The sequence below is a fragment of the Bombyx mori genome, chromosome 6, assembly GCF_030269925.1.
Source record: "Bombyx mori chromosome 6, ASM3026992v2".
NCBI lineage: Eukaryota > Metazoa > Arthropoda > Insecta > Lepidoptera > Bombycidae > Bombyx > Bombyx mori.
In genome coordinates this window covers 6353320-6369008 of record NC_085112.1, presented here as the reverse complement: position 1 = coordinate 6369008, position 15689 = coordinate 6353320, and the positions used below count along the sequence as shown (strand labels likewise).

Below are 15689 nucleotides of genomic sequence, written 5' to 3'. Positions count from 1 at the left end.
ATAAAAGAAGTTTTAATTAAACTAAGTCCAGAGACGACTGTTGGGATGTAATAAACGCCTTTGTTCAACTAAAGAGGTTAAGTGAACAGAGTAACACGAGAATAGTTTTACTATTACGTGGAACATTTTTAGGTGTTTGATAGATTAGGTAATTGGACCAGTTTGTAGAAGCTACATTTCGTTCTTTGGATGATTTATTTATAAGTATTTAAAAATACATTTTCCATACCTAATTTCTGATTTTAGGAATTCTTAATTTTTTGAGGATATATTTTTTTCTATTTTTTTATTATTACATTTCACATGGTTATAAAGTACAAATAAATAACAAATCACCACACAATATTTATTGTTAAAAACATTATAAAATATGTATTTAATGATCATAGACGTATATTTTATAATATATTATTATATTATAGGGTAAAGTGTAACAACACATTCTTTTAAAGATGTCCTAACTTATGCCTTCTTACAATGAAAGACTGTGCTAGAACATAAATTAGATTTAAACAACATTACTGAATGTAAGGAAGAAAAACACGAAAAATATGTCGAAATCACGAAGAAAATCGCCGAAAGAATATGTGAGTTTTCTTTTCAGGAGCTCAAGAAAATTCCCGCATCATCGTAGGCAAGTGTCATCTTCTGTTACGTATACTGAAGGTATACCGGACAAGAATCGCGCACTCAGGATACATTCAGTATACGTACAGAAGGCGACGCGTTTTCATCTCTTCTATCTTCAACTTGTTACCTGAAACTCAGAAAACAGGGTAAGTTTCAATTTTGTTTCATCTTTGATATTAATAGTAATGAATTAGGAAGTCCACGTGCAAGTTGACGATTAGAATGTCAATATCTAACACCATATCGGGACCCTTGTAATATCTTAAAAGGATACCGACCGCGTATAATAATGTCCGTCCCGATAACCCCACTGCTCCACCGGGAACACCATCTATAAAATAAAGCAACCGATTTACAACACGCCAGGGTTTTCAACGTCGAAAGGGTAACACTGATAGCACATAAGATCCGGCGTACTGACTCCCCTACTAAAACATGAAAATTTATGTTTCTCTGCGAATAGGGAAAATTGTTTTGAACTAGCGAACATTTAAAATAACAACCCATTGTCTATCAAAGCCAATGGTGAAGCGTAAATATTTGCAAAACATCGGATTGGCTTGCAAAAATTATTTTCGCAAACCAACGAACCGGTAGCGAGAGAATTTTACGTATTTTTACTGCCCATCTTTCGAGACACACGACAATCGCCCGCCGTGCCTTTTGTTCATCGGCTATTGTCGCACATAAAGGATAAATTACAAAAGAGAAGTTTCGACCACCACTCGTAAAGATAACTAAAGAATTCTCTTGCTGTGTGTCACCCGGGGGAATGAATAGAGAAATGAAAGGGCGTAAGGGTGTATTATATTCATAATTTACGAGGCGAGCGAACATCACACCGGGTCTGCATTATTGATTCTAATGCACAAATGAAAATATCTCTGTATTATTTTCTGAACCAATATAAAATATAGACAGGAACACGGAACGCACAAAAACGCGTAGAAACAGTCGGAGCTGCAGAAAGCACGTGACTTACCGGCCGGTCGGTCAGCTGTTCGCGGCGAGTCCAATAAGTAAACATTGAAGGATGACGGATGGGTGGAGCGGCGGTCTGAGGAGCGTGTGATCAGGGTCGGCGTCTCCGGGCGTCTGCCGGTCTAGGCGTCGGGGCGCGCGTCCCGGCCCGCCATCGATTGCCGCCCTCGCGGTAACTCGGCGCGCGCCGCACCACACCACGCCAAATGCCGATGCAAGATTTTCATTACATACGCCATGATCGTTGTTATTTGCACCCCGTAATGTTTTTTGATAGTTTGCTCAGGTCCCACGTTAACTGTGCAAACATTTGTTTAAATATTTATAGACAGTCCTTTGACGCATGTTTTTTTTAAGGTATGTTGAGTTGTTGATAAAGTCGATAATAAGCTAGCTCCCGCACCACCTGTTCTTGTGCCGTCGCTGATAACCGTTCCGCCCTGTAGTTTTCCTCCTACACTTTATTACAAGTCTAAATTTTTTATACCTATCAACTTACTTAAGTAAAGGGTCGAAATTAGTTATGTTATCATACCTAAGTATAGGTAATATCTACGAATATTATTATCCTCAGACACTATTTAATGATTCATAGTTAATAATAGATGATTTAAATAAATATCTTTACATTTACAAAGGTTTTTTTTGCATTTTTAATTATTTAGATGCTCATTGCGGGTACCTAGACAATATTTTTTGGCTCGACCTCGCTCGTTAGGGGCGATTCTCTTTTAATTAATACCATACCTTATCTCACAGACTCCATATTTTAAAAGAAAATGCTATGCAACAACAAATATTTTGAAAGACCCCGAATTTTAATCTTACCTCACCCTAAAGTTACTTAAGTTACTTATATCACCTTAAGTTACTTAAATTTGATTGATTTATTTTTTTATTTCGCGAATTTTCTAATAATATATTTTTAATGAAAAAATTTCATCTCAGTCGTTCCAAAATTATGTACTTAAATCAAGATTTAATATTGAATTCCAACAATATCCAAGAGTCAAAATTTAAAGATGCTTTTGATTTGCGATCGTTTTACTATTATTTCACTTAACAATGTTATCTGTTTACAATTTCCTTGTTTTAACCTATGTACTTTAGATGAAGTATTAAGTTTCAAATTAGTTCTTTTTCGTGTGACTGGCATTGCATTGTAATCAGCGACAGCTAAACGCCATCGTTCAGTTAAATGAGTAACTAGCCCCTTTATTCATTACGATTCCAGATACGAAGGTACTGTAACCCTTAAATGTATTTAATTAATATATATTTATTTTTAATAAAAAATTTTTCTGGAATACTAACATCACGGTCTCGACTTAGACATTGGAAGATATAACATATAGTTTATCAGTTTTTTTCCTAACCTGATTTTGAGTAGGTATATATCTACTCTAAATACTTCCATGTAAATTTCCGTTAAACATTACTTCTCTCAATGAATTTTTCATTGCCTATCTGATGCGAAATACCTGGTGGGCGGTGAAGATAATCTCGGAAAGAGTGCAGACTGAATGAAATCAAACAAAATGATGAAGCACTTCGGATATCAGAAGATTTCCTTAAAAACTTGTTTATAAAATATTTTAAGGCATACGAACTACCAATGCGATGCTTCTCCAAGCTAATTCATTACAATAAATTAAGCATATCCAATCAGGTCCGTTATCAGGTGATTAGCCACGCCCACTAACGTGACCGAAAAATAGACAATTTTTTATTATACCTGTTTACTTGCAAGATAAATTTTAACTCATAAAACATTCACAGTAGACAGACACTTGACAGATTAATATAATTCAGCCATAAAAGATCTTAGATGCTAGATAAGCATCTACCATCTTCTGTGTAGAAATTTTGTTGTTATTAACGTCGATGGAAAGAAAGCAAGTGACATGCTTATATTAATAGTTTTTTAATTCGAAAAAAAAAAACCAGAAGCTTAATAATGTTTTAATAAGAATACCTAAGAGTAATTTTCTCCAACTTGTAATTCACTAACAGTCAAATTCATTTATTTGTCTAATCCGTATTTTGTTTTCTCGGCACGTCCAGAGAGAAGATTACTACTAAAACTTACTAATGAATTTTATTTAGTGAGAAACTCATTCTGTTAAGCAATTTACTTGATCCAATATAATTTAGTAAATTAGTAGTGATATAAGAGTTTTTTTAGTCTGCTACCTACGTGAGTTAAGACATAAACCAGATCTATGTTCATATAATATTTAAAAATGATCGCTTCGAAAATACTCTGTAATTATTATTTTTGTTTTAATAGAGTACTTACGATTCTAAGTAACTGTATTCCATTTCTTACTGTTAACAATTATAACGAAAATTATTCGAAAGGGCCCCAAATTATAAGCGCAAAATTGAACTGTCAAAGTAGTTTTCATTATATCTGCAACTCGCGAAAACCTAAGAAAGCAATTGAATTAATTCAAGCGTATACAAGATAAATGGTAAAAAATATCCCTAAAAACGCACTATGGATTCTTCCACATTGGTTTCAAGGAATGAGCTCTACTCTGGATAGCGCACGGGACATTTAGTAAATAATAGAAACATTATTTTTTGTTATTTGATTACATTTTAACATGAGAAGACCAAGATTTAGGTTTTCTTATTAATTACGAAAAATAATAATATTTGAATAAACGACTAGTCAACTGCATTGAGTTGCTTCACTGTTGACATTGAGCAAAAACAGAGGCAGTTCCATGTGAGCTGAAAGCGTATTCATGTTTAAAAATACTTCTTACACTTTGCGGAGCTATCGATGAAACTTTGTAATTAAATCAAGGTCCATTGTCATTATCAGGCCCACGATCCCATGACGTCACTATCTCTGAGAAATCAGTTGGTCACGGAAACGTTTGGGCAATTTTCCAATTAAAAATATTAAGTTGCACCGTATAGTCATGTCGAATTGTTTTTAAATTGGTTACGAATGTCTGTTCTCGCTCACTTGTCATTAGCCACTTCTGTTTCAAAATTGGTCTAGTTAGAGAATAATGCAGAATGTACCAAATGTAACATTTTTTTATCTGATTTGCCATAGCTATGAATGATCTTTTAACTTATTTTAGCATTTAGTTTGTTTACATGAGGATATAATGCAACGGCCTACCTGCTTTTAAGTACCTAGTCAGACAGCTTGAATGTTCACCTTGAGACAATTGTCATATCATTTAAGCTCTCATGATTATAACTGGATAGCCGCTTAATTAGTATTGTGGTAATTGTGGACATCCTACAGACAGTAACATTCACATTAATTGTTGACTTTGTAGCTTAGTGCTAATCAGAGCTCCACGGTGCTAACAGTGACCAAAACGTGGTAGCTAGTCTTCATGGCATCGGAATAAGAGTCATTTTACCATTAAACTTCCAACAAAAAGAAGTTATTGATGCTATAGTCATTTTTAACATAAACGTTTTTACTTATAATAGTTTGATTCGTTTAAATCACCTTATACCAATATACACTACCACATTTAAGAAAATACATATTAATCCTGTACACTATACATATGTTAACCTATCACTATTACTCTAAAAACCGTTTGGGTTATTACATGAATATTTAAAGTAAATTGATTGCATAGTAACAATGCGACTACATAGTTAAATCATTATTTAATCCTGTAGTCGCTTTGTTGATGGTATGCTAGACAGACAATGTTTTTTTTTAATTTACAAGCCTTTGCCTGGCAACTACTATATCGTTCAATCATCATGAGTGATAGTATGTAGTATCTTTATCTGTTTTGCATGGTAGTTATCTCGCTAACACATTTGACAATTAAATTCCTGTGATTCCAAAGGAGAGTGGACTTCAGACTGATCGTAAAAGTTTAAGCCAAACATCAAACTACAATATAATGTGCCGTCCCCTTAATGGGATTTGAACAACAACTATAAGAAGAGAATTACCAAGACTGTACTACACTCATCGACCGACATATATGTACCTACCATGGCTGTATGAACGGATGAGTCGTTCCGGTGCAAGTGAGTTTACCAAAAAACTACGACACATACTTCGTCTAACAACCATACATAAGGTTAATTATAACTATATTAATTCAGCTAGCTACTATATAATCAGTTATGCTTCACTTGTGAGTGACAGTGAATCAAATGGATCCCAAATCAAATTCTTCATTCTCATCATAATAGAAGGAGCGCATTGTTATAATTTTAGTATTGCTAAAATTAGACAAGACAGTAAAATTAATCGGATAAATTGTAATTACGTCATAAAATAAAACAACACACCTAAATATAAACAGCGTGAAATTAAACCTATTTTTTTTCATTCACCAAATTAATCACATCATTATTTACCTTTAACATGTCCATACGCTTCAACGGTCGACAGTTAAGTGTGCGATGTAAAACCAAAATGATTTTGAACGATGGGTGGGGATTGAAAAAATGGGGTGGCACCAATTCACAGCCCCTGTAACAAAAAAATAAGATTCATTTGTGCTATCCGGGTTTTGTAGTACTAATAATAGGTGTTTGATTGTGTGCGTGAAGAATTCTGGAATACTTGGATTCATTTTTTTATAACATACCCAACTGAAGCGAAACTTTCATAGCCACCTAGTTGAGAGGTCATCTAAGATCCGGGCACCGTGAATGCCACAAACTTTGAGACAAGAGGTCTAAGTTTCAATTGCATTCGAATTAATTTTATTAATTGTATATATACATATGTAGCGCAGTTTTGATACTGGACACAACCAAGTACTTATATACATGAAGTTTGTTCAATGTACACAAGTGTTCATTCTTCTTAGTTAAAAAAAAAACTAAAAAAAAAACTTGTTGGCAGCATACCTTTAACAAAATTGTATGTTGTTATCCGTGTATCATATAGATATATAAGGCTTAACAGCCTCTGACTCAAAGGTTTTTTATAGAATTTCGAGTACCATTATCATAACTATTAAATTATATATAGCTCGGAAAGATTTCGCATTAATTCTAACGACAACCTGAAGTCGTTAGAATTAATGGTAAAATAAATTGTGTTATGTTAAAATAAAACGTTAATCTGGATTTCAAATAGCTCCTTAACGCTGAATAATGTCGATGGTTCAAAATTGAATATGCAAAAAAGTCGCGATGATCATAATGACATTAGTCCAGCCGTCCTCCTTGAAAGACTTCCCACCTACTAAATATTTCTCTTTCATACATTCAAAGTAACTATTTTTTATTTCAATACAATGGTTGACGGATTCATATCGCTCTGGTTTTTAGCGGTTATCGGATCTGATAGACGTCAAAACGTGATTGCCATTTGAAATATTGTGGTGTCAATTTTATTGCATTATAAAAGCTCCATCTATATTTAGACGGATGGAGCTTTATATATATATGGAATATAAATATAAATATAAATGGAGCTCGCCTAAACCACCTAAGATTTGCCGATGATTTGGTGCTTCTTGAAGAGAATCCTGCGGCAATAGAACTAATGATGCAGAGCCTAGCCAATATAAGTAAGGAAGCTGGTCTGGAAATCAATGCCAGTAAAACAAAATTGATGACAAACTCAAGGGAAATAGACATTATGGTAGATGGCATCAAGATCGAATATGTCAAAGAATATAATTACTTAGGCCAGATTATATCCCCTTCAGATGTAATGACCAAGGAAATAACCAGGCGAATAGCCCAAGGTTGGAGAAAATACTGGTCACTGAAGGAAATAGTGAAAAGTAAGGATCTAGGCAATCACATCAAAAAGAAAACATTCGAGACCTGTATTCTACCAGTTCTTACTTATGGCTGCGAAACTTGGTCATTGACCCTTAACCACAGGGAAAAGCTAATAAAATGCCAACGTGCCATGCAAAAAAAGCATGCTAGGGTTAAAAATCAAAGATAGAGTCAGGAACGTAGACATAAGAACAAGAACGAAACTCACAGACATTCTCACCCGGATAGACGTCCAAAAATGGAGATGGGCTGGGCATATGCTACGCCACCCCACTAACAAATGGAGCAAGCAAGTCACCCTCTGGCAACCAAGAGACGGCAAACGAAGTAGGGGTCGTCAAATCAGGAGATGGGAAGATGACTTGAAGCAGACAGCGGGACCATTCTGGTTGAGAGTAGCAAGGGATAGGACCCATTGGAAGGAATTGGAGGAGGCCTATGCCAAAAGGCACACCGAACTTAGGGACCTCTTGTAACCCTATGTTTAGGAATAAAAAGGCTATTATTATTATTATTATTATTATAAAAGCTCCATCCTTAGAGCGCAAGGTTGCTTCACGATTGAGTAAGGCATGATTGTGATACCTTTTTCTTCTAACTTTCCTTCTTTTAGCTAGGCCGAACCTCCTATGGAGTTCACGCGCCTAGATTGCACGCGGTATATGTGGTACTCGGTGGCCGAAGATGTTAAAGGCTGCAGCCGAAAATAATTATGATACTTATGTGAGCGTAAAATACCGCTAATAAGTGTCGATTAGCAATCACAGTACGACGGCATAATACTCAGAGTATTTTTGCTAATTCACCAGCGTCTTAGTCGTATTTTACGACACCCATGAAAAAGAGGGGATGATGCTATTCTAGGTGGATACCACAAGTGTTCGGTTGCTTCTTTACGTAGTTTAGCATAGCGTAGCGTAGCATATCTGTCCTTAGGTACAGGTATATTTCCGCAGCGAAGCATACGTTCATGCTTATAGCAAAAGATAAGCTTTCTATGACAATTTATACTTTGAATTTTACATTGAGATCGGCAGCGGCATTCACAGTGTAAATTGTTTGACTTGTCGTCATCTCGTGAGCTGTGTACGTACTAATAGTTCATAATTTACAGGAACTAGCCATCTACCAATTTGACGTTTGGCTAGTACTTTTTTGATGTGAGCGTAATGGAAATACGCAAATAATTTCAGAGAAATCTGATGTAAAAAAATCCTTCGTAAGTTTACGAATGCGTTACGGTTCGCACACAAAGTCTTTGATGCCAAGTTTGATGTTGCTTGAGAGACGTTAAAACGATAAATTTGACCAATGTTATTGCCCTGCATACTTGCTATTTGTGTCATGTTTGACATAAAAATATGCTTCAATTTATTATGAAAGGTATTTCGAAATGATTTAATTACGAGCAAACAGATTCCTTGTGTCACGACTTTTAAAACAAACTGTGAAGTTGAATAATAAATATTTTATAATAGCGCTACTTAAATATAATGTTTCAAACATTATTCAAGATAATTTTGTTTTGGATTTCGTAAATATTATCGATCAATTGGATGGAAATTTAGGTTAATGGTGTAATAACAGGAGTACTTGTTAAGCGCGATATTCTACTATATCAAAACCAAATATTCTAATAGTAATTATTTGTTGTTAACATTGCACAATTAAACAAAATGTAAATGAATATATCTAGTACCGAAACCAATTGATGTATTCTAGCAAACAAGTATGAGTTAAACAAAGTTGATTTGTTTTGTTTTAAAATTATTTTAAATACATACTATATCACGTATACTTCTAAAATGTGTTTAAATATATTGTTATTAGAATAATGCATATGTTTGTTAGTATACATCGAATTACAAACGAAAAAATACAATTAAAAAGGCATCTAGGTTAGAAAAGAAGGTAATATATGAATATTATTTTCCACTTAACAAAATGTATTCGTTAAAGTATACAAATGTAAAGTATTTTGAAAATTTAGCATAAGTGTTATTTTAGGTACTTACCAATTAAAAGAAAAAAAACACTGGTTTACACAGTTTCCTAACAAAATCTAACAAAACTTATAACAGAAATATTAGAAATGATCTAAGTGCAATTTTGTTTATTCATAAAAACACAGTTTAATTCAGTTTTTTGTTTTTTTTTACAATACTTTTTGAAGTGTAGGCCTAAACAACAAAAGCGACGGAGGCCGGCCGACGGCGGCCATCTTGTGGCGCTGCCGTCGCGTCGCTCTACGCGCCTATTGGTCGAGTGACGTCAAACGCGCCATGACAGTCCACCATTGCTGAGGAGGCACAAACTTGGACTTAGTATTTTTAATGAAAAAATAGTTCTTATTTCGTAGACGTAGTGTTTACAACGACAGCATAATTTAGTTTGTGTCAGACAACTCGCCTATGCTCGTCGGTCCGCATTCTTGCATTGTGAATTATCGCTTTAGAAGCTTTTAGGATGCACCCTAATCTGGCGAGGGGAGCGTTTTAGGATACAAGCAAGTTAACAGTGACAGGTTGAGGGATTTTAATTGGCTGTCGACGTTTGATCCTATATTTAAACGAGTTGATAAGTCACTTCTTGATAAAGAAACTAAGTTACTAGAGATAGTAATAACCAAAAAGTACCTATAGTACCTATTTGATTGTACCCCACTGAACTGATATTATATCGTTATCAAAATCAAAATGAAGTTCTCGTGAGAGTTGTGCGGCGCTATCTTCTTTGATTAACTTAAAATGTAGAGCGCAATAAGGATACCTATATTAAAATTACATAGTACAGAATCCAGCTTCTTTCTTAGCTTCATTCTCACTTCAACTGCAAAGAAAACAATCCAAACAATATTGTTTTTGCAAATGCATATAAATGCTGTATAAAATATATTACGAGCAGATAATAATGTTAAGTTTTTCAAGGCTTCAACGCAAACGTATGCATAGATAATGAGCCGGCAACATTGTAAGTGGGTCTTAGGTACTTTCGGAATAAGTACGCCCTTTATAACGGGGTTTTCAGTGAATAGAATTTACGCGAGTGCCCCGCTGAAACGGCTCTACCTCCGCTCTGTATGTTGGCATTTACGTATGAACGCCGGTTTAACGTGTAAATTATGAGACCTTCTTTATTCGAAGCGATATCACGTCTAGTGAACAATGCAATGTTGTTTACTTTTATGTTAAGGGAACAATCGAAAATTAACTTTTACGTTAACATATAACTATTTTTAGTGCTCTCGAGTGATTACCGTGGAGATTTTAAAGGGACGTTAAATTTATCTTTCTTATTTCAAAATATAAATAAAACTGCGCACGACGCACGACGTGACGACACCATTGTATTTGTTTTTGTAGTAAAGAAAGAAGTTAGTATTCAAATAGTGATCTTGGAAATATTAAATAGGATGACGCACCATAGTTTTATGCTACGTATGTCCATATCTACGTATCTGTATAGTATAAATAGGTTTTTTTTTTTTTACAAAGAGCCCTAAGGTGTAGGCATATTTCGTTATCTCAATCAATATAAAAGCGTTGTTGGATATTATTTATTACAAATGAAACTACCTTCGCTGTACTAATGAAGTACTATCATATATTCATCTTAAATAATTAAGGACCACCTGACTGACTCGAATTAACAACTATATCATGCCTTTGTAACGCCGACGATTCTTTCTTTTTTTTTAATTTCTACAATTTATTGTTGTAAAACGAAATTGGAAGGGCGCGCTGGACTGTGGAACGCACCATCTGTTGTTCCCTTTATTTATGTGATTACTTCGAATTGGCCCGTGGTATAATTTTTATTTCAAATCGCCAATTTATGATTATAATCGCGTTCCGCTACAGTCGTTGAAAGTTCTCGAAAGATTTATCGCGGTGCTTTCATATAAATCCACGTAGCATGCAGATCTAAAATTTAAGTTTAAAAACACATTTAGTTTCGTCGCTGGCGGCTGAGCATAAAATGCCTTTTAATGAATTAACATCTAATGATTTTTATTGGTTTCTAATTTAAATTTCAAACGGTATTAGTCTTTTAAGCTCGAAGCTGACATGGAATAACGCTGCTGTATCGCTAAAAGATAATGCTGCGGATAGGATAAATTTTGTTAAGCTGTTACGTTTAAATCGAAAGGTCAGACGTGAAACAAACACATTCGATGTTACAGATTAAAGAGTAGGCACATACATACCATGTGTGAGAGATAAGGGTCGCCAATCGCATGGGCTGTCGTTCAGCCTCGAGTGGATGAACCGGGGTGTAATATAGTTGGTAAAATATAGGTGTTACGAGGGTTTGAATAAAGAATTTAGTGTTCGTGTAATGAAATTGATAGCTCTCAGAAAAGGGAGCGAGAGTGGAAACGTTGATTGGAGTACCTATTTCTATCGTTTATATTAAACACGTTTGTTAGATAATTTTTTGCTGACTTTTAGGTAAAAATAATAATTATGTACCTTCTAGCGTTTTTTGTTTGTAGATTTAAATCATTATACAGTTAAATCTAATGAAACGAAAATGCCGTTTTTAATAAATAACTTCTAGGTTTATTTTAGTTCAATATCTCATACCAAATTTATTCGAACTAGCGGTCCAGCAGTAGTCGAAATTCGACTATAATTAATTAGAATTGTAAGTTTGTACACTATTATTATTGTATTTTATACTTCTATAATCACAAATTTCGCCAAGACTACACTATAAATATTAACAAAGACAAACAATATTTAATCTATTCTCAATTTGACAACAGACGTGAAGAACAAAAGTTTGACAATAAATAGTATGCATGCGTGTGTGCGTCAAATACATGGTATGTAGTGTGTGCAATGTTTTCTTTATTGATTTAATGTATCTTTTATGCATTATTTAAAAAAAATATTAACATAGTATACTTCTTCTCTATGTTCTCTATAAGTGTGGAAAATTTCATACTCCTCCGTCCACGCAATTTTCGTAAAAAGGGATACAATGTTTTTGCTTCACGTATTAATATATAGAAATGTCAATAAAATTTCAGTGATTTCCGTGAAAAAATCTTAAAACACACTTTCGTAAATTTAATGTGTATTCATTCGGCCAGGTAACAAGCTAAATTTCCTTGACGGAATACTCGTACTAAAGTAAGTTTATCTGACCAATGAATCATGAACACATTTTAAACGCTAACACCACTACTGTAAAAACCGTGAATTTCAAAACATTTGCCTCTCTGCAAATGAATTAGCACAGTATAAATCGAAGCTTAGTTTATTTTATTAAAACTACATTCAAACACACGTAAAGACAGAGCGGCACAATTCGTACGAATTTATTTTGCTACAATAATTCAAAACAAAAATAAAAATAGAATTCTAACGTAGATCTTGTCTTTGCCGAGGCCAAAAAACCAAGGCCAAAAAAATATAGGAGAGCGAGGTAATTGAATTTACGCCTAATTCGGCAAACATTCGTCAGAACACACGAACGAAAAAAATACCAATGAAAGTAACATCTTGAAAGCAACCAGTACCCAGAAAGAAGGTCGTTGCACCGTCTATTTTTACGCTGCCTTATTCCGACAGGATAAGGTTCGCGTTCCAAAGGAATGCACGATATCAATGTAGACGATCACAGATGCAGATATCCGTGTGACGTGTGACTGAGTTGACGAGTCGAGGTGACCTTGACCTCCGAATGACGGATTCCGGCCTTGCGGGGTCGGCGCACTCTAACTCGCTTTGCTATCTAGCCAACATCTATGCAGCAAGTAAGGTTAGGTATGAAGCGTGGTCGCGTACTAAAATTACGTGAGAACATGTGCATTACATAATTCTTACTCGAACAGGTTTTTGGTGATACAAAACGAAAGATAACATACATAGTTTTGTCGCTTTCATTGCGAGCGGAAGATTCGAAAGATCGAAAAGAAAAATTGTTTGGATGTGTAGGTATATGTATTTTAATAGTAACGTCATGAATATGTGAGATGGTATTGTAAATCGTCGGAAAGTGAGTGTTGAGGAGCTTATAAAGTTAATCTGATCCATATCGATATCACCTCATTACATTAATGCATCTAATCGTACATAAATGTATTATTTACCTCTTGTGATTGTTTTAAAGTATTTGTTTTGAAAAGCCTTCTATCATAGTAGCAATGAGTGTACTTCGTCGCGATCGTGGGAGGTTTCCTCGCATACGAAAATTATGCTAAAACGCACTCGTCCCTAATTGAATGTGCCTTTTTACATTGAATTTTAAATGTAATACACTCTTTGTTTTCTTTAGTCATCCATATAAAGGTATTTCAAATTATTCTTTTGTAATGATACAAATGTTATTGGTATTTTTGTTTAAAATTTAACACATTATTGTGTACACGTACGGATACGACTGGAAGCATCTGAATTCAACGTTTTACAATAGCCGGGTCTTTTTACGGAACGTTAATTGTGTTCTCGTCATAATATAGCATCATGAATCATGTGAAACTCATTGAGTTCAGCGTAAGTATATATCAGTAGCCGCTGTTTAAAATCGTATTGTCATTTCATTCTAAATTATTTAACAGACTCGACAAAAGAATCATTTTCGGTCAACAAAACGCTCTTAAATACATTGTCTTTGATTTAAATACAGGTATTTGACCGAGTTGCCACTTGAACAGAATAATGAACGTATTTACGACAATAGGCAGAGCAGACTGCGTTTCATTGACATGATTAGTGAGGCTCCACAATTGATCGAGCAAATTTTAAGTGCCTAACAAACGAGATGTAGCTTTGAAGCCATTGTTATTGTTATTGTGTGCAATATCTTTTATTAATTTGACTACTTTATAGACCTACTGCGTTGTCGACAGTTGTAATAAAACACTGCTTTTTTTTCCAGAATTTATCAGAGGCACTCAAAATACTTCGATGCTGTTATTTTTGGATCGAGAGCTCCGGCACTGATTCCTTGCATAATGTACGTCGCTAATTGCATTATAAATTAGTCGCGCAGTCAGCTACCAGTTGACGCCGCGATGCATCTGTGCCTCAGCGTTCTCAGCGTCTGACGGTGCTTCAGTCAGTACTTGTCCCCCTGCCAAATGTCACAGCTGCGGACAGAAACGGCGCGTTCTGAATACTGATCGGATCTGCGTTATTGTTTTCGCTTTTTTTATTTTCTTTCTGAAAACGCTGAAAATATCGCATGTTTTTATTCCCCGTGGCTTTGTTCTTAATTGAAACTTCGCCTTAGTTGCAGTGATAACTGGTGGAAATATTTATGTATGAAGTCAACCCATAATAAAAAGGAAGTTTCGTCAATTATGCCAACTCGGTGGCGGCATTAGCATACATTTCGCATCCAATCCAACGATCCTTTATGGACGTTTGAATCGCTTTTATTCGGTAAATAAAAATAAATGAGCCTATATTCAGTGAATCATTGACTTTATTTGGGGAAGCTATGGCGAAAATAAAATTTTATTTTAGCTGCCTAGAAGTATTATAATCTCTACCTGTATTTGAAGACAATATGTTAAACTTTTGATTTCACTTACGCTTTACTTCAGGGATTGTTAAATCATAAAATGTTCTGACATGCTGGATGTTTTATGGTCTTGTCAAATAAACGTGTGCTCAATATGAAAATATATAGATAAGGAGTCACGTTAAGCCAATACAATGGAATCGGCAAAAGGCACTAAATACGTCAATTAATAGAAAATTTCAAGCGTTGTGACTGTTGTCGTATCGCCTTTAAAATACGTGTCAGCGCAACCTGTAGGTAGACTTCACGGAATGTGTCCGTCTCTTTCTCTCTAATACAAAACCTGTGAATGTTGAAAAGAATGAGAATGTTTGAGTATTCAAGAGCATTTTAGTAGTAAATTGAACTATTTTATGTAGTTTGATTGCACTTTTTTTTATTGAATTAACAATACCTTTGTGAGAAAACAAAATTATTCTGAAATAATTTTAGAATCATTTAACTTGACTAATTTTCGTACTTTCACATTTAGGCTAAAGGTGACACGTTTTTTATTATGTTATTGAAATTGTCTGGATTGTCTTCAAGAGTGGGATTTAAGATAATGTAAACATTTACAGTTAAAAAGAAAATTCTTGTTATTCTTTTTTTTTATTGCTTTAATGGATGGACGAGCTTACAGCCCACCTGGTGTTAAGTGGTTACTGGAGCCCATAAGCATCTACAACGTAAATGCGCCACCCACCTCGAGATATAAGTTCTAAGATCTCAGTATAGTTACAACGGCTACCCCACCCTTCGAACCGAAACGCATTACTGCTTCACGGCGGAAATAGGCGGGTTGGTGGTACCTA

The 15689-nt window shown here is 34.8% G+C and overlaps 1 protein-coding gene, 1 long non-coding RNA gene and 2 other non-coding genes across 7 annotated transcripts; 2 read left to right on the top strand and 2 right to left on the bottom strand.

Moving 5' to 3' along the window:
- Positions 1-325: 325 nt before the first annotated feature.
- Positions 326-9627, bottom strand: LOC119628673 (uncharacterized). Its single transcript, XR_005244830.2, has 4 exons — positions 9375-9627; positions 5974-6088; positions 1613-1909; positions 326-961 (listed from the first exon to the last, which is right to left on the bottom strand). It is a non-coding gene; the product is annotated as an uncharacterized LOC119628673 (long non-coding RNA).
- On the bottom strand, positions 639-726 carry Miriab-4 (microRNA mir-iab-4). Its single transcript, NR_107276.1, has one exon. It is a non-coding gene; the product is annotated as a microRNA mir-iab-4 (primary transcript).
- On the top strand, positions 639-726 carry Miriab-8 (microRNA mir-iab-8). Its single transcript, NR_107477.1, has one exon. It is a non-coding gene; the product is annotated as a microRNA mir-iab-8 (primary transcript).
- A 2664-nt stretch (positions 9628-12291) lies between the features above and the next one.
- On the top strand, positions 12292-14787 carry LOC119628672 (uncharacterized). 4 transcript variants are annotated; one of them, XR_009973370.1, is made up of 5 exons: positions 12292-12497; positions 12939-13128; positions 13202-13304; positions 14248-14325; positions 14602-14787. XR_009973370.1 is itself a non-coding variant. In XM_062668998.1 (5 exons), the coding sequence occupies exons 2-5, from the start codon at positions 13051-13053 to the stop codon at positions 14608-14610; spliced, it is 258 nt and encodes an 85-aa protein (XP_062524982.1). In that variant the 5' UTR covers positions 12292-12497; positions 12939-13050; the 3' UTR covers positions 14611-14787. The 4 variants fall into 4 exon arrangements, 2 of the variants coding, with proteins under 2 accessions (XP_062524982.1, XP_037867779.1); XM_062668998.1 differs by having other exon boundaries at positions 13202-13300; positions 14608-14787; XM_038011851.2 differs by having other exon boundaries at positions 13202-13300.
- The last annotated feature ends 902 nt before the right edge of the window (positions 14788-15689 follow it).